Source organism: Pleurodeles waltl, chromosome 4_1, assembly GCF_031143425.1.
Source record: "Pleurodeles waltl isolate 20211129_DDA chromosome 4_1, aPleWal1.hap1.20221129, whole genome shotgun sequence".
Taxonomy (NCBI): domain Eukaryota; kingdom Metazoa; phylum Chordata; class Amphibia; order Caudata; family Salamandridae; genus Pleurodeles; species Pleurodeles waltl.
This window is the reverse complement of record NC_090442.1, coordinates 521,432,223-521,454,579: the sequence shown is the minus strand read 5'-3', so window position 1 is coordinate 521,454,579 and position 22,357 is coordinate 521,432,223. Positions and strand designations below refer to the sequence as shown.

At 42.9% G+C, this 22,357-nt stretch overlaps 1 protein-coding gene across 7 annotated transcripts in view; it reads left to right on the top strand.

Moving 5' to 3' along the window:
* The window catches only part of PPHLN1 (periphilin 1), a 427,069-nt gene that overhangs the window by 332,076 nt on the left and 72,636 nt on the right, over nt 1-22,357 (top strand). For all 7 annotated transcript variants that reach the window (XM_069228844.1, XM_069228840.1, XM_069228838.1 and 4 more), the window contains one exon: nt 3,187-3,327. In XM_069228844.1, the coding sequence (XP_069084945.1) occupies nt 3,187-3,327 (141 nt within the window). The remainder of the gene's footprint in view (nt 1-3,186; nt 3,328-22,357) is intronic.

Sequence of the window (22,357 nt, the reverse complement as noted above, 5' to 3'; positions counted from 1 at the left end):
ATTGCTTTAGAAATGAAGAACACAATGATAGACTATCAGACGTACATGTATTAAGCCAAAATACCTTGGAGGTGCCTCGACATCCAGCTTTCTAATAAACAATTCACTGAGATGGACAGGTAATGAGAAAATGTAGTATGGGGTGCAGGTGTAATTAGAATATGTGCAAAACATACAGAGGGATGATGTACACTTCTCCTGAAAATCTTTGATCTGGACTAATCACTGGCTTCAGACCACTAAACAAAATATTTGTGGATACATGGTGAAGGGGTTTATCGCTATACTAAGAATAAAAAATGTAACCAGTCAGAACTTTAGATGCTGCCTTGCCTTGGATACCCTGAAGCTATTTGATTTTAGGATAAAGGCCCATAATAAAATATCTCTTTTTTTGCAGTTGGCATCTTGAGCCCTTTGAAGCAGGACAGGAAATTTGCTCTGTAAATAGTGCTGGTTAGCTATGAAGTAACTTTAATGCAAAGCCTTGACCTCATCACAAGCAATTCTTCTTGTGTCTAGATGACTGCATATTTACCTTATTTGGATTATTGCACACACCTCTGATTGATTTGATACAGGGAAGCCACCTTTCAGTTGTATACTTCTAAACAGTGGTTCTTACCCTTTTGTCTGATGACCCCTGGGGATCAGCGAGGACCACTCAAGAGCCCGTGTCTGTCTTACAAAATTAAGTAATATTAAAATGAATGAAGCTTATACAATTAAAAAAGAAGACTTGTAAATTTGAAAATATTTTTTATCTTTGTGAATTAAAGAAAATATTTAAATATCTCAGGATTTGTATAGTGTGTATTTGTTTTTGTATTTTTTGTGAACTATTTTGAGGTTCAAAACATAAAAATAGCTTAGGCCAGGGGTCCCAGGCTATTAACTCTTTTGTGGTCTCCAAATTCAAGTAATGATTCACTAGGGGTCCACGGAAGTCAAAATGTTAAGAACAATGCTTTTGAAGTCTCTCGCTAGCATCTAACTACAAACAGCATTGATTTCTACAGGCATCTAGATGATGGAGTTCACAAAGGATTTCTGTTGTAGTGCTTAGGCCAACATAATCAGGCCTTAGAAACTGTAGGAATGGGGCACGCTTCATAATAATCAACTATGACCACAACGAGCCGTCTTCTAGCACTGCTTACTTAGTTAGAAATGCTATGATGGGAAGGATGTGGAGGGGCATGCACCTCTCTTTAAATGACATAGTGACAGTTTTAAAAGACTGGTCCTTTGATCTCAGCAGCTGCAGAGTGACTCCTACACAGCTTCCACAGGTGTGCCTCAAAGTGTGAGCTATGCAGCCCTAGGGAACTCTGGTTTGCTGTTTTACTAAAGTGAGATTTCCCATGACACCTCGATCAGGTGTGGGACCACGATACCAAGTTGTAGCATCTTAATCTTACTGGGTAATGTGAAGCTTGGATTCCTTGCACCCCTAATGTCACCAATAAGAAATTGACCATTCCATTGAGTCAGTGAACTTGATAGGAGGGTATGAAATGGGAAACGTTATTGTTATTAGGCCATAAATTATGAGCACTGGGGTCCTGACCAGCAGGATCCCAGTGAGACAGGCAAAAACATACTGACATACAGGTAAAAATGGGGGTAACATGCCAAGGAAGATGGTACTTTCCTACACATGGTGTTTCTCACAAGAGGTTAGATTTATCTACCATCATGTCTTAATGAGGACTCAGTGAACATGTGCTTAAGTTTGTTTAAAAAAATGGATTTTTAAGAGAAGGAACTTTCTTACATAATTGGACATTGTTTTCAGCATAGAACAATATCACTTAAATATGTTGTATTCCATGAAATTGATAGAATTATCGGAATACAGTAACTTGAATACAAGAGATAGCAGCAAAGGTCTGCTGGAGAGGAGTGTGCAGAGACCTGCGTTTGAAGAAAGTGCCTGAGCCACAGACTCATTCATGCAGATGGGAGAACGACACTGGCAAGGAACCCAAATGGCTCATTATTGGAGAATCAGTTCCAGTATGGTGCATTTGTCAGCACTTGAAAATAAAGCAGCTAACACTTTATTGGGCGAGTACATTGTGGTGAAGTGACACGTAGACGGGAGGGCAGCTTCCCAATTTTTGAAGGTGACACTCAGAAGTGGCGTTGCCTGCCTGTGTCACGTGAAGGGAGATCTAGTTCTTCTGGGCGAGGTACAGAGTTGGTATAATGGTTATAGGGTTTGGGACAGAAGGAAAGAAATCTAGTGGAGTGGCCTCTATGAAGCTTTTTAGCTGTTCAGGACCAGAATTATACCTCTTTGCCCTTAAGATTGTGTACATCATCATTTGCACTAAGTGAATAGGTCCCTGGTATCTTCGGTTTCACCCTTTCGCTATAATGCACCCTCAAGCCCAGAGAAATACTTCCACGCCGACAGGAATTTGCTTGGCTGCGGAGCACTGCTCCTGCCAGGCTCATACTTTTATGGAGCACCTATACTTGCTGATAGTCCTCGGCTGAATATTGCAGCATCACGGCTCTGCTAGAACACAGGCCCTCATGGGTCTACACTCTTCTGTCGTGATAAGGTTTGTTGTTGCTGTCACTGTCGTTACATCCCAGCTTGCACACATCCTGCAGTTGCGGTGTCATCTCTTGAGGAACGTTCGACTCTTCCTTTTGCATTCTTAAGATATCTAAAGAAATACTACACTTAGAGAGAATTCCATCTCTGTCAGTAGTTCAGAAAATAGCCCTAGTCCTCTTTGAAAGGAATCATTTTCTTGGAAAATCCTATTTTCTGCGAGTGATGTTGGCACTAGAAAAGCAGTGAAAAGTATTTTTCTTTCTTTCTAATGGAAACCATCACATTCTCTCTTTTTTTTAATTCGGTCTTGTAGATTGCACATGTTAAGTAAGAGCACCAGTGTGTAGGGGTTGCTTATTATTGAGTGAAACTCCATGTTTTTCTTTTTTCTATCCTATTGATAGATGTTTGTTGTAATAATATGCATATTGGCTCAAAAAATGGCAACTTTTTAAAAGTTTAATAAGATAGGCAGTCCAGGTAAAAAGTCTGTCTTTGTTTAAATGTTCACAGAATTAAATTAAAATAAGTTCATAAAAAAGATGAGAACCGGTACAATTGAAACATCTGCTCTGCCATTTGTATGCAATGTAAATTGCATTTTCTTTTCAAAGGCTAGTTCTGCTGCCATGTTGTTTGAAGACCAAACACAAGATCGTGAGTTAAATACGAGGAGTGGTGCAGAGTTATATGAAAAAAACTTACTCAACAGACGCACAAAAGCAATAGCTGCCAAAACAAAACGCATTGAAGAGGTGAGAATGAAAACTGAAAAACGTATTTGATAAAGTGTGACCGTACTTATTCATTTCTGCCTGCTTGTTTTAAGTACTGTGATCAGAAGTTCGGTTTAATATGAAGTTCAAATTTCTAGCTGACCATTAAATGATAAAACTGGCAGTATTGTAAAATTCAACAATAAATTATTTAAGCTTGTGCCACAGCCATTTAGTTCTTGAGACTAAAACCCAAAGGTAAAAAGACTAACCATTGTTTCTGCATGTGGAATATATGCCGCAGTCACATTGCATCGGTAAATCAACTCACTGTTGATATTTTTGTGATCACATCATTCTATTAACTAGTAGTCCAGTCCAGTACGGAAATTGTTCTGCATTGCACGTTGTGTTTTGTATTGTGGATCATTTGCACTTTGCAGTTCCCTTGTAGGAAAAAGTGAGAAGTAAAAGTGATGTATATTTATTATCAGTTTTGCTCTACAAGATGTATTAACTCAGTTCGTGGGATGGATAGGAATAGTTGAATAACATGATGGGTGTCTGACTCTTACTCTTCCCTGTGGCTAGCACCCTCTCTCTGCTGGCAACTTGCCTCTGTGGCTTCTTTTTAAGTCTCGTCCTTACGTAACCCCATATCTCCTTACCAGTTGTGCCCACCATACCTTCCTGTTCTGCTGTCTCCCTGTCCAAGGGAGAGTCTGGAGAAGGATTACATGGCAGGGAAAATGGGTAAACCAGCATGGAATTCAGTAGAAACAGCAAGAGTGAGATGGACAGCATGAAGGAGAGCTGTGTAGAGGAGAAGGGCAGGAGGGCAAAGCCAAAAAGGAGAAAGCAGGAAGGAGGTGAGAGAGAAGGAATTGGAGAAAGGGGTTAGAGTAGCATCAGTATGAAGATACAGCCAAGGTTCATGGTTTGGCTAAGGAAGCTCTACATGGCTGAGGGGTTGTCTTGGGTTCTTGGGTGGAGCAGTTAGAAAGGCATTAGGTTAGACTGAATGTGCCGAAGCTTGCTATGCGAGAGGTCATATTGATAGAAGAAGACGGATTCCAATTTAGTTTCCAAATGTTTTTACGGAGGATTGTGGGATTCAAACCACCTCATATTCAATTAGTTTTATTTTCACATCATGCCATTTCCGTTGCCTTTTGCAGCTGATGTTTTGCAAAGGCTAATGCAGATACTGTTTCAAGGATGCTGAACTTGTCATTCTTTCAGTTTGACATCCAGATTAAGGGTGTGAGAAATTCACGTAATTTGCTTGTACGTAATTAAACAAAGTTATAACAAAATTATACGTAATTTCGTGAAATGCAAATCTGTCATTTTGCACAGAATTTTTGCACAAAATGCATCATTGCACCATTTTTTGGGGTGAGTATGCATTTAAACAAGAGCACCGTGAACATCAACTATTAGTATTTGTTTTAACCTCTTACCACACATTACTGCAGATTGCACCTATCGCAGTAAATTTTCACGGTGAGCACCGTAAAATTATAAAAAGTGGTGTAATGGTGTAATTTCTAGAATTTTTTCTAACAATAGTAAAACGAAATTCCCCAAAATTATGCTGGGATAATTTGAATTTCGCCCATGTTTAATCCACATCCATGGCAGTGACGTTTATGTCGAAGAGCAAATAGATGCTGTTATAAATAGGAATACAAGTGGAAAGGCTGCATGATTTTTCGGTTTATGGGGAAGAAATCGAAAGATTCACATTTTGTGTATTTTAGTGGGATAGACATGGGAGTTGTAATTGATTAAATACATTGTTTTGCAATTTTATGGAAGGTACAGTTATCAGTGACTACCGATATTTCTAAAAGAATTTACATTTTTCATATCCCAAATCCTTTGTTGAAAAGATATATATTGTAAACAAAAATGGTAAAACTCATTGCTACAAATGCGAAAAAAAGAAGTTGAACAATTTTGACAATGCTGTTCATGACTTTTTTATGAACGAAAATGGTATGCTGTTATATAATCTACTGTATATAGGGGAGAAATCAAAGAGATGAACAGGTGATAAATAGGAATTGATGTGTTAGTGAGTGCGTGATCAAGGACCTGCTAGTGTAGTAAATCATTAATCACATTACCTGTACTTTGCTATACGTATAGAGGGACGCTTTCAAAGTTCAGGATATTTTTTTATTAATATTTCTTTTTAGTATCCGCATAAATAGAAGGGAAAGAAGGATCAGTGAAAATTGACCTTTTAATTTTTTTGTTCAGCTGCTTGTTCGCTGTTTTTTTGGATGGGTGCCACACTGTAAATTAAGCTTTTACGGTTTATTGTCACTCTAAAAGCATGCCTTTGTACAGCATAAATCACATATCTTAAGCTGCAGTTTTAATTTTCTTAGACAACGAAATTGAAACTGTGTTCAAGACGTTTAGAGTGCCTATGATCAGGTGTAACTGGATACACATAGGCGTGAAGAAATAAAGATCTGGGAAGGTTGCTAATCTGATTTATTTTTAGATTAAGATCATAACAAGTCCTCGAAGTATCCCGTTTCTGTTTTCATGCAGGTTTAATTTGAGTTCGCTTAATTTTGTGGCAAAACAATATTATGTCCCTTTTACCACTACGCTACGTGATCTAGAAAGCTAGTAAATTCAGGTTGCACACATTATTGACTTTAGTGCAGTGGCATTTAGACTCACATTTGCCATATTCTGGAATACAGCATTTATTTGCAGACACCTTTTCATGTTTTTTTTTTTTTTTTTTTTTTTTGTTGCAAAGATCACTTCAATTGTATGCTCACAATGGAAAGAAAATTCCTTCAATAAGTATCGCCATCTTTTCAGTTACAGTGAGATGAACGTAGCCACTCCAGCAAATGTACAGAAGACTATTTTTCTGCATTGCTTTCTGAATGTACGACTCCGGTTGAAGGAAATATATTTGATTGTTATAGGGGCACTTTGCAACACATGGAGCTCAGCACGGACACACAGTCAATTTCTGCCCAGGCCACACCCCCAATACAAATGTATCCCTTAAGACATCTTAGTCAAATTTCATATTTCCTTATGACCAAGCATCAAGAGCATATTGTTTGCATAATCTATGTGGGATAACACAAATAGGTGCAATGCATCTCTAGCGGGCTTAAGTCTGAAGGAAGCCATGTACGCCATATTAATTCTAGGGGAGCAAACACAGAAATTTGATGTAAGGGACATCTCCTGCCAATAAGGCAATGGGAGACACAGGAGGTAATCTTTCTATTAGACTAACATTTGAGGTATTTGAAGTGGACTTGTCAACATCTGTACCACAGTGGGTGACACAAAAATGATGTCAAGATGGCAGATCCATTGCTCAGTCGTAATAGTCCCCAGCAAACTAATTATGTTGTCTGAATCAATCGTCAGAGGTAGTAAGCGCTAAGTCAATACAGTAAATCTACTCTTTCAGGTCAGATTCACTCAGCACCTTGGTTTTGGTATTATACATGCGAAAGAAGTAAACATTTAACCAATGACACATAGGAACTCTGTTAGTTATCTGAATATGCAAATCCAACAACCTTATGCATTCAGAGGTGTGTGAGGTAGGCAGTGTGTAGGTAGTACGTCTGTACTAGCCGCAGTCTGGAGGAGATGGCAAGCCTACTGTGGGGCCATCAGATCTTTACGCCAATACTCTTTCTCCAGGGGACCAATCCACCCCTCCCACCAGAGCCTCAGATTCTCGGGCGTGTTGATAATCAGTGTGCGATATATTGGGAAGATACCCCCACGTCCCAGGTTCCCCATAAGAAGTTTTGCCTCTAAGGGGCTAAATTCAGGTAGTGGTTCTGATGGTAAAGTCTGGGCCTTGGGAGCATGCCGCGACTGTAAATATTGGTAGAATTGGCAGTGTGTGAGGGCGTAAGTGCTCTGGAGGTCTTGAAAGGTACAAATTTGCGTCCCGACCATATGTCTCCCAATCGGGTTATACCTATTCGGTCCCAGGCCCCAAACCCACAGGGAGCCGCACCCAACTCCACAATCCCACATCCCCTTCCCCTGCCACCCTACCCCCGCTGGGTGCCATGCCAGATGAGGGTTTGCTGAGTGAGCCTGTTGCCTGATTGTGTGTGTCAGAGTACTGCTCTTCAGGCCAGGAAGACCTCTTTGGTTACCGAAGGAGTGGATTCAAGCATTGAAGACCCATAGAGTGTGGCCTGTAGATGCGGGAAATTCAGTATGGAAAGTTCAAGCCTATAGGCTGGATCTGCCCACCCTCCATTGAACCACTCATTGATCACTAAGAGATGGGATGCTAAATAGTACAAGTAGAGGCTGTACATTCTCAGTCCCCTGTCATAGGGACCCCACAAGTAATACTTGAATGCAATATGAGGACGCAACCCATGCCACAGAAATGTCCTCGCCATGCTATCTAAAGCATTAAACCATGATCTAGGTAGGTGAAGTGGTAAGTTTTGGAAAACATACAAATAGCGGGGTGAAGAATCATCTTAAACAGGGCTTTACACCCCATCACATTCAAAGGGCTAGTACCACATTTTATGGTGCAGATGTGCATAGGGTGAGGAGTGGAATGTAGAGCCTTGCAACAAGTGATGACAATGCCTTCTTTCAAAATAAAAAGCAATTTAGTATCACAAGAGGTCATTCTTGTGACAGAGAACAGTGTTAAAATTCCATCACATTTGTAGCATCTGGAGAGGAAGAATCAAACGTAACAAGTCAGGTGACATTCGAAGAGTAGAAGACTCACCAGCTTGTCTTTTTAGGCCTCATTTACCACCGTGTTCTACTGGTGCCCATTTCCATAGTCAGCTCTGCAAGCGCCTGGAGACCCTACGGGTGATTAGCTGCACTTTAGAAATGATTGATTGATTGATTGATTGATTGAAGCTACCTGGAAAACAGCATGGTGTTGATGTTCGCAGAGTATGGAAGTGCATTGATGATTCTCAGCAAGGCCCTCTAAAAAAAATGCAAACATTTTATCTTCCTGGTACCTGGCGATGAATTTCCTAACTGCTTTCAGAGCATTCTTGCCTGAAAAGAGGCTGCAGGAACCATACACTTAAGTAACTGTTTCACCATAGAGAAAAGTTATTTTTTTTTAAACAAACCTTTTCAAGGTTCTGCCCTAAGGCTCATTTGTAAATTTATTTTCTGTTTTTTTCCCACTGGAAATCAAGTAAAGATGTTTGTAGTGTGTATTAATGGTAAACTTCAGTTCCCATAACCAGTTTTATTGACTTTATGCTGTGCAAATTCATACTCTTATCTAGCAGTTTAATTTGTAACCTTAATCAGCTGTCAGTGTTTTGTGAAACGTGTATTTTGGTAACTGTTTTCCATCTTTTCAGCCCTTATCCCAATAAATAGGAGAGTTTTTGTGGCTTCTTCAGCGAGCGAGCGTGTGATTTAGAATTCTAAACAATTAGTATTTACTAACTGTGACTTTAGTTGCGTCTTGTCTGACTGGTTTCATTGAATTAAAGGGTAACAGATTCACCACCTTTCTATAGACTTGCAAAATACTAATTTCCAACGAAAATCCTATCAACCTCTCAAGCTTGTGTTCTCTCTTTCTCTCTTTATGTCAGGATGATGGGTGGGTTGTTCTTAAACCATCAGATCGTTTCAGTTCTCTTTCAATGGTGGGCAAGTAGATGTTGACTAAATGAGTAATTTTGGGTAGCTTTGCAGATGTTGGGGCATTTCATAATTTTTAACCCATTGAGCTGCTATTTTGAATCAATGGTTCATTTATTTGTAAATATATTGCATTGTTTTGTTTTTCTTAATTTATTTTGTGGCTATTATCCCTTTGTAGGGCAGTGAAGCGATTGCCTAATGGGCAGCAAGATACGCTATGCTGGGCTTTTTTACTATCATTCCACATTTTAGTGTTATTGTGAGATGTTAAGAAGTGGTCATAAAATGTAGCTATTTGGGACCTGCAGTGGACTAAACTAGAGTCCTCTGACTCGCCAGAAGTATGTGACAGATCTCTTGAGTATTTCCATGGCTGTTCAGTTGTTGATGGCTGGTTTGCTGGCTGATATAGTACTGAATGATGGGGAAGACCTATGACCTACAGCAGATATGTTTTATGTGATTGTAAGAGGATTCATCTAAAGCTGACTGCTGAGTGTTATGGTATTTGTATAAGCGTGGGACAGAAGAGTTATATATGAATTGTCTTTAGTACATAACATTATGGTTAACCATAGATCAGTCCTTCATAACTTACCTTGATGTGGAAAGTACTGTGCTGGTTAAGTGGGCTGTAAACTGTAGATTAAACATGAAGGTGCACAGATCTTTCCAGGTTCTGTGGTTATCTTGGATATAGCCCTGTTTTCAACTACCTTCTGAAGTGTGTATGCTCCTGAATGCTTTGGATCCTGCTTTTTAGCGAGTTTCAAAGCTTGGCTTCCTGTACTGAGAAAGTAGCGCCTTCCATGGATTTGTTCAATGGATGTTTGTGCTCCAGTGCTTCCTCTTAGTTTTTAACTATACCAGTACTCCTACAACTTTACTCTTACATGCATTCTTTTGTTAAACTACCTTCAGAATAGAAATTTAAACTACATTCAGAGCAGAAATGTTGATGGTAAGGACCCATGACAGCCACCGCCTTTTTATCAACTGCTGTCCGCTCCGCTCCATTGGTGTTGGTTCTATGCAATAATGTTAACATTCAGTTTATTTGGTGCTTTCATCGAACCACAATGCCCATTTTGTAAATGTTATTAAAAGTAACCACAAGGACATAAAGTGACTAAGTCACTAAGATATCATAGAGAATTTTCCTCTTCAGTGGTGATAAAAGTTCTTGGTTTGAGTATGTGACATATGGGCGCTTTTCTTTGCAATGACGCTTATACCCTTTAGAGCTGTGCACGTTCAGGCTAAACAACTGGTGGTCCAGAATCATGTGAGCTTTGCTTAGCTTTTTTTATTCTGTCGAGGGCACAAAGTGTATTTAAAAAGTTGACAGTCTACCTTTATCTTGTCTAGACATCAAGTCTGTATCACAACTGTCCATTCCATTCTTATCCGCCAGTTGCTGAAATTGTAAGGGTGCAGGTTTAATAAAGTCGCTGCTACCAAACTTTTAATTCTGTCGATCTCTTCTGAAAACAGATGTGAAGCAGCGGACCAACTGTGTTGATTTACTTTGGCAGACTTACAAACCTGCATATTCTGAACGTGGCTTGCCCACCAGCAGGGCCCTGACCACAGAAATATGTTTTCATTTGCCTGGCTGCTCGCATCGAAACATTGAAGTGGAGCTTTAATTCAAACTAAATTCCTGCTAAAAACCGGTCCGAGCCAGTGTTGCTGACAGGACGCTTTCAACCACCTGTGTTCACATATACTAACCCATATCTTAGTTGCTCGGAATAACATGCATATGTTATAAGCCAGTCAGCGTCCTTATTTCTAATTGGTACTGTTTATCCGAAACTGTTAAAATGATGTGTTTAACTCAAAATATTAATTTTGGGGGAGACCGCATTCTGGATTGTGTGCTAGTCCGTACTGATTATAAACTTTACAAATGCATTTTGCAAGTCTGTGTAAAATATCCTGCGATGGAGAAAGTTTGCATGGTTCTGCTGTATTAGTGAACAACAGATTTTATATCCCAAAATAATCTAGATCAGCCCTCTACAATTTAACATTCGATTTTAACAAGTGCTTAATTGAATTGAGATACTATTGAAATCACTGTCTTGGTGCAGTTGTTCGAGTTCATGGGCATGTTTGAATCTTCATGGCGTGTGCTTATCCAATCCTAATTATTTTCAGCCAAAGACATCCCATGTTTTTTTTTCTGTTTCTCTCTGTTACAGCAGAAGACACGTGCATAGGAGGGGCCGTGTTGCACAGATTGGTTTCATAACCCTCCCTGTGAAAAATCTCCATAACTTTCTTCACAAATTGCACTTATGTGTCAGTCTAGTCAGAACTCAGTAATCTCCGTGGTAAAGCAATGTTTTGGACACATTTTCTTTTGCTCTTTATCAGTGAGTGAGAAACAGCTTTGAATATGCTGTTCAGGTGTTAAAACAGCGTGAGCCATCATTTGAAGGAAACAGTTACTTCATTCGGTCTTGTGTTACATTATATTGGGTTTTCCCACAGCACAAACCTAGGGACCAGGACAGCGGTACACTGTACAAACATGGTGGTAGGATTGGTGGTACAGTGACTGAATGGCAGGCAATTTCAAGGTTGCATGTAATATTTGTGATGGTGAAGATCCCTGATTTCATCATGAGAGGCAGTAGTCTTTTATCCAAGTAGGAGCAATGGACAGGGGCTAGGTAAATTGTTTTTCAGGTGGGATAATAAAGATGCTTATGGAGGAGCTGGCTATTGAGTGTCTTTCTGAACTGCAAGTGAATCATGCCTGATATAACACTATGACCCTCATTTTGACTTTGGCAATCTTTTCAGAAGACTGCTGAAGCCACGGGTGCCATAACACTGCCAGCATATTACAAATACTGAAGGATTTCCGCCACAATTTGGTTTGAAATCCTACAGTAGTCATGGTGGCGGTCAGAGGAGCAGGGGTGGTTCTACCACCGGCCCCACCCCGCCAAAAGTACTCCACAAGACGTATTACAACCTGTAATACGGCCTGGCGGTGTCCTGATGATGGGGTGCTGCCAGCGGGGGAAGCGCCCGTTGCCTGCCGGATTACCTTCTTGCCGGACAAGGTAAGTAGGTCGTCTGACAGGGGAGGGCGGGGGTGTTGTGTGTGGTGTGTGTTGTCTGCCTGTGTGAATGTAAGGGTGCATGCATTTGTGTATGGGTGTTTGAATGCGTGCGCGTATGGGTGTTTGAATGCATGTATGATTGTTGAAGTGAGTGCGTGTTGGAATGTTTGTGTCAATGCATGTATGGATGCGTGTGAGCGAATGCGTGTGAGTGAATGTGTGTATGTAAGTGTTGGTGAATGAGTTTATGCGGGGTGCGTGTGGGTGTGTGTGTGTATGCAGGGAGGGGAGTGTTGCGTGTGTGTGTATGCGGGGGGTTGGGGGAAGTGCTGTGCTGGAAGGGGGTGGGGTGCTGGTATGGAAGGGGGGGTGGGGCTGTATTGGGCCTGCAGGTGAGGGTTGGGGGAGTCGTGTGCCAGTGACAGGAAATAAATTTCCTGTTACTGGTAGCCTTTCCGCCAGGGATTTCGTGACGGTGCTACCGCCGCGGAAACCCTGACGGAAAGCAGACTCATTATACTGCCGGTGGCCTTCAGTGGACGGCCAGGTCGGAGATGCTAATATCCGGCCCGGCTCTCCAACCACCCTGGTGGTACAAGCCGGATGTGGCTCATAATGTGGCGGTCTTTACTTCTGGCCTGTCGGCGGTGAGACCGCCACTGCGGCCCGCCAGGGCCAAAATGAGGGCCTAAATGTTTTTTTTTTTTTTTAGCATTGGCACATAGATTGTGAAGGCTTGCTTTTTGGATTATTCTTTTTTGCATTTTAAGACTTTACCTGATTTGGCTTGCGGTGTTGTATTGTTAGTGACAAGGCCAATTTGTTTATCTCCTTGGTATTTTGGAGAGCTTGGTATCACTATTGTCTTCTTGGAAAAGCTGAAGAACTTAAAAGCAATTTGAGTGACAGCACTGAAAAATATAGGCTGCAAAATCATAGACTGCAAAAATAAAGGCTCAACAATGTCACCTAAAAAGTAAAGGGAAGACAAAAATATCTATCAACAAAAACAAAATCCATCATCAGTTACATACCGTTCAACATGCAAGGAGCTGAGTTAAAACACTAATTTACACATGCAAGGACTTGAGTTAAAACACGAATTTAACCCTGTCCTACAATACCTAGGATGGGTATTTGGCTTGGGAGGGAAATTATTAGTAAGGGTAACGTTTTATAAGTGGATATTTTGTAAGGTATTCTTTGTGCAGTTTACATTTTTGAGAGTTTATTTTTATAGTGTTTATTTTTGCCTATGTTTTCACAATGAAATGGTCACTCGGGCTCCCTCAAGGTCAGTGTGATGTCCCTGAATTTCCGTTGTTGTTCATCGAGATAAGGAGTTGCATGTAGTATGGTTTTATTTGTACAAAAGAATTATCAAGATTATCAGTTAGAAATGCATTGTAAACATCTATTGTTGATGGAATCAATACATCTGCTTAGAATACTGCTTCAGGTATGTGTGTCTTTTCTTCGTGTTGCATTGAATGCTGGTATCATACTTTTTCTGCTCTCTGTGACATAAAGCTTTGATGGACAGGTTGCTGGGAATGTGAAATGTCAAATAACATACTTACATTTCAGACCCAGGGCTTGCTTCCTTCCAGCTTCATGTTTGAGAGTCATTGTCGAGTGTGGTAATATGGTCAGTACTGGTGGAATAGATTACACATTCTGTTTAATTGAATGAAGTGTCTGATACAGGTCTTTATGAGTTAAGAGCAGGCTTTGATATTCCAATTGGCTAGGTTGAACTCTGTGTTTCATATGGCGTTATATAGTTGGGGGTGGATATCTCCAATCAGCCTCTGAATATGACTGGCAACTGTTGTAATCTACGGACACAATGTTTCTTCGGTTATGAGCAGATTCGATGCCACTCTAACGCTGATTGGGGGACTTTAACATTGTACAAAACCCCTTGCTTAACTCTACTGGTTCACACCCCTCCAGTAAACTTAAGCCTGTAAAGGTCCTTCAGGGTATCATAGACACATTCCACCTCCGAGATGCATGGTGCCACTTACATCCCATCACCCCCGCTTTCTCCTTCTACTCTGCCCCACACGCAGTCTGGACTCGTATTGATCATTGGCTTTTATCAGTGAACGCCCTTGAATGGCTCAACAAGGTCACTTATTTACCATGTACGCTCTGGACATCCCTCAACAATGTCACCTGGAGAGACGTTGGAGCTTCCCTAGCAGTGCCCTGCTAGATACAGTTTTTCGCACTGCACTCAGGGAGGCCATACTTGAATATTTTCAGCTGAATACTGGCACCCTGTGGGAAGCCTTCAAAATATACATTCAAGGGATCTGCATATCCAAGCATGCAGGAGTCCTTCTGGGACATCCGAAATAGCATCCGCCAAGTGGAAGATAAACTTACTGAGCTGGACAGGCCCACTGATGCATCAGCGGCTGATACCACTCTAATAGGCGTTCAGAACTACTGGAGGAGTTCCACTCCCTGGCAGAATGAAAGGTTGCCTATTTAGGAAAATACGCTAGGGCTCGTTGTTATGACAAGGGTGAGCGCACACTGGCCAATCCTCTACGCCCCCTCCAAACCCTCACTTACATCACAGAGCTCACCACAATTGATATCGCTTCTGCTAACACTACAGCTGACATACTCACGACGCTCATGCAATAATATAAAGGCCTGTATTCCAACACCCTTGCGGGGAACAATGACATAGGACGACTTACCTTTAGGGGGTGGAAATGGTCTGGATTGAGGTTGCGCAGCGTCAATTCCTGAGTTAGCCGATCTCTGCTGAAGAGATTGGGCAGGCCACAGATGCACTGGATAGAAGCAAAGCCCCTGGCATTGACGGTTTTACTGGCAGTTTCTACAAAACATACAAGTAAATTCTGATTCCACACCCCTTAGAAATGTACACAGAGGCCCTTGAAGAAGGAGAACTCCCTCCTTCCTTTTGCAAGGTGGTAGTCACGCTCCTACTAAAACCTAATAAACACCCCAAATTATGTCCATCATATTGCCCCCTCTTCCTCTTGAATTTTGATAATAAAATACTGGCAAAGATAATTTCTACACGACTTGCACTGATAATTGACCAAATAATTTCTCCTGTAAAAACTGGATTTGTCCCCCAAAGGCCCCTGGCCCTTAACCTGCGTACTGTCTTCTCGGTATTGCACCTTATTTCTCCCACAGTTAAGCGGCTGTGGCCCTCCTTGAGGCTGAGAAGGCTTCGACTCATTGGAATGGCCCTTCCTCCAGGCGGTGTTGGAGAAGCTGGGCCTTCCAAAGGGCTTTACAGCACTCATCATGCTCCTATACTCCTGCCCAACAGCTCGACTTACGGTGAACGGTGTACTCTCGGATCAATTCCCAATTGCTAAGGGGACCTGATGGGGATGTCCCCGATCACCCTTGCAATTCATAATAGCCATGGACTCTTTGGTTCATCATTTGCAGGCCAAACATATGCAGTGCGGGCTCTGGTTCAAACACGGCACACTCCTGCTCTCCATGTATGCAGATGACATATTAATATTTATCTGCCATCCAGCCCAAACCCTTCACCTCTTCATTACTAAAATGACACAGTTTGGGAGGTTTTCAGGGTTACACATTAAGTGGGCAAAATCCGAGCTGTTCCCGCAGACTACGCCACTACCTTTTGCGACTACCTGCTAAAGTGGTGCGAGGATTCAGCTAAATACTTGGCTATTGTTATACATAAGGATAAGGACCAAGTCCTTTGAATTAGGGTCCTGCAGTTGAGAAATTAACAAATTAACTGTCCAGATTGAGCGCTAAATACACCTCCCCCTCTCACTGGCCGGACGGGTGGGCGTAATCAAAATGGATGTTCTTGCCCGGTTCCTGTACCTCTTTCTTAATATTCCTATACCACTAACCAATGCCTTCTTTGCTCAGCTCCGAAGCCAATTGACTCGCCTGATTTAGGCTGGCAGGAGACCGCGAGTCAAATGGGAAACATTGATTTTATCCCTGGACAGGGGAGGTCTCAGAGTAACTGATTTCCACACTTACTATCTTGTAGCCCAAGCCCAATTCGCTAAACATTGGTATCAGGCAGATGCCAGGGTTCCCCATTAAGAACCCGAGAAAGACCAAGCCAATGCTACCCCTCTATCATCACTCCTTCCATGCGGTGTTAAGCTTGATCCATTTGCTCGCATTGCTTTTAAACCTTTGGATTCCACCTACTATGGAGCTTGTGGCCCAATGCATGTTCCAAAAATATGACCTTACCGCGATTGGTGACTTCTTCCCTAATGGTGACACCCTGGCACATTTCCTCAACCCAAGATTGGCTACAGCAACCCATATGGATCTCTTTTTACTCAGACGCATACATGCTGCGTTCTGTGCCTGGCCTCAGGTGGTTTTACTCTGCTGACAGTCCTATCGGATGGGGAGAGAGGACACATCATATACAAACTCTATAAAACTTGTATGACTTACGACATACACACGATGGACGAACACAAAAGCATTGGGAATGTGACTTGGGTCATCCGCTGCCTGATAAAGTATGGAAATACTGCTGTGCACAAATGAAGCTTGTATCACTGAAGCATCGCCACAAACTAATTCACTTTAAATTCCTACACAGAGCATAGGTTACCCCTGAAAACCCTTCGTGCTTCGACCCCACTAGATCACCCAATTGCCCTAAGTGTGGTGGACCAGATGCCACTTTCCCCTGTATGACATGGTCCTGCCGTCCAATTTTACAATACTGGGGCGACATATTCACTCACCTTTCACTGATGATGTAGATTGACTTTGACTCAGATCCCCTACTGGCATTACTGGGATATGTGGCTGATATTCCCCTGTTGGTACGCAGATACACTGCAATTGCACTGCTGCTTGCCAAATGCAAATTAGTCTTACACTTGGGCAACATCAAATGGCCCACTCTAAAGGCATGAATAACTAGTCTTATCTATTGTGACACCACCAGTGAGGTAAATGCCACCTTACAATCACCCACATCAAGATCTAAAGATATATGGCAGCCCCTGAGGGACTATCTACTGACCTGTACATCAGGTTCGCAGGATGCACGTTCCAACCCTCCACAATCTAATTGCCCATACCTGATCGGTGTTCCCTGAAACACAGTAGGATACTGTGGCCCTCATTATGACCGCCAGAGTCACGGTTGTGGTCTGACCGCCGCTAAAGCGGCGGTCTGACCACAACATTATGACCCAGGCACCACCACTTTTCGGCCGCCCGACGTCTTGGCGGTGCCAGCGGTCCCAATCTGCCAGGGCAGCACTGCAAGCAGTGTTGCTCTGGGGGTTACGACCCATCTCTCCGCCGGCGGTTTCACCGCCATGTAAAGGCTGGCGGAGACGGGGTGCACCTGACATGAGCAGTGTAGTGGCCCCCCCTGGCCAGCCCCGTCGCGCAAATCACTGTCTACTTTGCACCCGATGCACAAAAGCATTGCCGTCGGCTCTATTATGAGCCGGCGTCAATATTGTTGTGCGTTTCCAGCTGCGCCAGAGGGAAACTCATAATATGGCGTACTGGAAGGAGACTGCACTGGCTGTCTCCTGACTGCGGGAGTCTGGTCGACGGCCTTTTCCTCCCGCTAAACTCGTAATTAGGGCTATATGTCTTTCATGTCCCCTGTCATTTGCTACACAGCCTTCTGAAACAATAAAAGTATGAGTCTAATTGATGTTACATATGTCTCCCATTTCTCAACCAATGCTGAAATACCTACATGTTTCTGAACAGTGCGACTGTTTTATGTTATCATTCTGAAAAACTATTAAATAAAGTTTATTTTTTATTTTTTATTTTTTTAAAGAGCGAACACCCTACACCAATAGTTCCCATTTTTTCCTTCCAGTCCACTAAACTATCTAAGGTTGAGGATGTCATCACTGCTGTACATATCATTCAATGTTTAGGTAACCTGTGCCTCACTTATGTCACTTTACCCATTCATATTTTTTAATAAAATATTTGATTGTGCTCTATCACATTATATATGTATATGCTTAGAAACAAATATCATGGTCTTCCAGCTAGATTAAATCCTGGCACTCAAAATAAGGATTCCAATTTCAGCATTGTTAAAGTTATAGCCCATAGTGGGTACATACGTGGTAATATGTTGTCATTTACACCTTCCCTTGTGAGCACCCTAAACATAGGGTGTTTTTCTGCTTGTTGATACCACAAACCACTGAGCCCCAACATTCCAGCAGTAGGCAGTTAACATGAAATCTGCACATTGCTCAGCCAGTACCAGCATGGTCCAGGTAACAACCCCAAATCTTTTAAACTTTTGTGGACACCCCTGGCCACCGACTCAGTAGCCATTCAATAGTCCAGGCCCCTTTTCCAATCTTGTTTTTCATTCTATTAATGTATGTGTGGCAGGGCTGCCCCATTTTTTTGCAGTATCCCTATGTGCCACTTCAGAGCAGTGATTGACCATTCATGTTTGATACCTAGCTAGGTCAGTCATATCCCATACCCCTAGAAGTATGATAGCTGTCTTAATTTCAGTGTTCAATCTGACAGTGGATTCCACAGTTTTCTGTATTTCTTCCCAGTAGCATTTGATCAAGTGGCAATCCCATAATTTATGAAAAAGGTTACCCCCCTCCCCACATCCCGCAAGCATATGGCACTATTTGTGCTGCCCATTTTGTACATGAGATCCCAGGCGTAATATATTCAGTGCTGAATTTTCAGTCGGAAACTAGCATGAGTTAATATCCCCTTTGAGATGCAAGACCTTCCTGTCACTCATCGTCCCCCAAAGTGCCAACCCTACTGGTCCACCTATGGTTCAGTATGGCTAAATCCCCACCTGCGTTCTTTATCGGTGTTGTGTAATTTTGGAATATAAACCCCTTATACTTCTACTTATTTAGTAACTTGTCTGCTAAGTGCAAAGACTCCATTACCGCTGCATCATCCTCTATACACAGGTTGACATGTTTTAGCTGTAAATATTTAACAATTTGGCAGTAACTCATACTGGTTTTCTCCTGCAGATGAGCAAATCCATCATGCAATCATATCCCCAGACCTCATTTAACGTTGAGATTCCAGTAATGTCCCACCCCCTAAATACAATCAATCTGATCCAATCCGTGAACCAGTGGAGGTTAGTATTGTGGACCAACGTAATCCTTTATTATGGTTGTGCCTTTTTCCGACCAAGGTTTCAGTGGCAGGCACTGCTTCGTAGGGCAAAGGGGCACCATGCAAGAAATTTGTGTTTTTCTTAGTGGCTATAGCTTGCCTGTTTTTCGTATAGTTCTGTTCATCCTAAATGGCAAAGCCCAGCGGTTTATGTTAATTTATTGGACAGCTTGTTAGTATTTCTGTGTATTAGTTGAGGCTATCTCTCCATCATATATGGACCTGTGGAGTATTGTTAGAGCTATTCTGGACACACACCCTCCCCACATTAAATATGTGGTTATGACATCCATTCAACGAAAGAGGCCCTCTGATATTTTGTACAATGTGTTTTGTAGGCTGTACACTATCTTAAGGTGTGTAATCATTTTGAAAAGGAAGGCACAAACCAGCATGGACAAAAAAAGCAATTTCCAGTTGGCAATATCTGTATCCGTACTCCACAACAGTTAGTCAACGTTATCAGGTTAGAATGTATGTTCAGTAACAGAAATCCTTAGTTCAAGGTATATGAAGTGCTTGTGTTATTCACTAAGAGGAGTGGGAAGCTTCTCTCCCATATTTCAACGTCACAGAGGGGCCAACAGGGATTTCTCCCAGTTATTTCCATGACTATAATCCATGACTGAAGAATTTGTTATACATGTCACATAGGTAAATCTGATAGAGACTTCTAGCTGCAGATTCCTTACCTTAGAATTCTCCCCCGGTGTCAGGCTGGATCTGGAAGATTTTTGTGAGAAGTACTCCTGTGCATCGGTAGGTGGTGTCGATGAGCTCCCTGTCTGTCATCATCGTCATCTGTGCTGGGCCATGCATTCGAAGGCTTTAAGAGAGCATCCCTAAAGCTGATGGCAGCCTGGCACGTGACTCCACGCAAGTCTGAAGTCGTAGTCATCCCACTCCAAGTCCTCTGGACAATCGGGTAAGTCAAGGCTTAAGAAGAAATCCAAGAAGTTGAAGCACTCTTTGACGACTTCTCCCCACCCGTCTGCCAACAAGATGAGGGAGTGTTGACCCTCTAGGTCTTGTTCTGAAAAACCTGTGCCTGGACCGACTCCACCCCTACCAAGTTTCTGGGAGCCAGAGCGGCCCCTGCCCAACTCTGAGAATTTTATGACGACGTGCGCATCATGTATGGGCAGCCGGACCCTGCTGGAAACCCTTTGGGACCCGCTTGGTCGGGTGGGGCCCCTTTGGGTTTTGCACTGGCGGCTCTGGCCCAGGTGCAAATAGGCTCCCAAGGATCCAATCCTGGATCCGGACCTGCGCTGGTCATACCACCTTGACCTTCCTTGATGCCAGTCCTGACACTCCCAGCACTGTCCGAGCCCACGGGCTGCGCCATCCCAATTGTATTTCCCGACGCCAACACCGGCGCTGGCAGAAACCTTTCCTCCTCGTTTGGATCATGAGCCCTATTCCTGTGGGTTAGGCTTTTGGGATGAATGGGAGGGGTCTCTGGACCTTTTAGAATACCAGCTACTTGAAGAAATGGACTGGCTTGAAGACTTGGGTGAGGCCAGCGGACTGGACACATCTCCAGATACTGCCATGCTTTCTTCCCCTACCCTGGCTATGGAGAAGGAAGCTTTTTATGTTATTTTTATATTATGGAGAAGGAAGCTTTTTATGTTATTGTGGTGAGGAGGGCAGCTGAAATCCCTGACCTTCTTCTGCCCTCGGTGGCCATCAAGACTAATCTCTTGACAGAGGTGCTACAACCAGGAGTGTCCACTTCAGAACCCCTGCTCCTGTTCAATGATGTCCTCATTGACGTCCTACTGGGTATCTGGTCTAAATTCAGCACAGGGACTCCTGTGAACAGGCGATTGCCCGCCACAATCACCATGTACCTAGGGGCCCAAGTTTCTTTACACAACAACCCACCCGTGAGAGCTTGGTGGTCCAAGCCTGTACCTCCCATGGCACATTCCCTTCTGCTCTCCTGAGTAGGGAATCCAAAAGGTTTGACTCATTAGGGAAGAATTCTGGAATACAAAAGGTTGAGATCACTTTCGAAGAAGATGTTTTCTTCCGCCACCCTTGCATTGTGGTCCATGATCACTGCATGCCTTTTTGGTCATTATTCTCACACGGTGTGGGATACAGTTGCACAAGTGCTGCCCTGGAGGAGGAGAGACGTGGCAAAGTTCACAATTTGTTGTGGACTTCATACGACCGACTCAGCAGGTAGAGCGGTTTCTTCGACAGTGGCCCTGAAGCGCCATACCTGTAAGCTGTGGTTGCTATTCTGCTACCTTCTGGTCCACAAAAAGGACAAGGGCCTTGGCCCTATCCTAGACCTCCGTTCCCTCAGTCTCTTCCTCAAGAAGGAGAAGTTAAAGATGCTCACGTTGGTTTAGGTCTTGTCTGCCCTGGACCCAGGAGACTGGATGATAGCATTGGACTTGCAGGATGCTTATTTTCATATCCCCATTCTGCCTGCCCACACACATTGCATGGAGTTCACGGTAGACCACGAGCACTTCGAATTCATTGTGCTCCCCTTTGGCCTTACCATTTCCCCTCGGTGTTCACCAAAGTAATGGCGGTGGCGGTTGCACCTCATCTGTGGAGATCAGAGGTTTCTTTCTCCTATCTCGACAACTGGCTGTTGACGGTGATTACGCCCCAGGCTGTCACCTTTCACCTCCAGACTACAACAGACCCCCTGCATTCGCTGGAGTTCACTATAAATGTGCCAAAGTCACACCTGACTCTTTTTAGATGTCCCTTTCATTGGAGCTGTTCTCTGGCCTATCCTCCTGATCGGCGAGTCCAGGATAGTCTATGATACCGATGTTTCAGCCTCTATCCTGGATTTCGGTGAGAATGACTGAGGCCGCCTGGCCTCAGGGCCTCCAGCATCTTGCTGGTGACTCATGCCAGATGGCATATGCAAGTTCTTCAGTGGGATCTGAAGTTCCAGTGGGTGCAGTATCAGCGGAATCTCTCGGACAGAGTTCAGATCTCAGAGGGAACTGCGAACGATGTTGTGCCCCTTTGTATGTGGAAGGACCTATAGTGCGTGCCATTTACTCTTGCAGTGGCTGTTGTAGAACAACCAACCCCATGAAAAAGGTCCATTTTGCTCACACTTTGAAATGGAAAGCTCCATCCTATGTGGT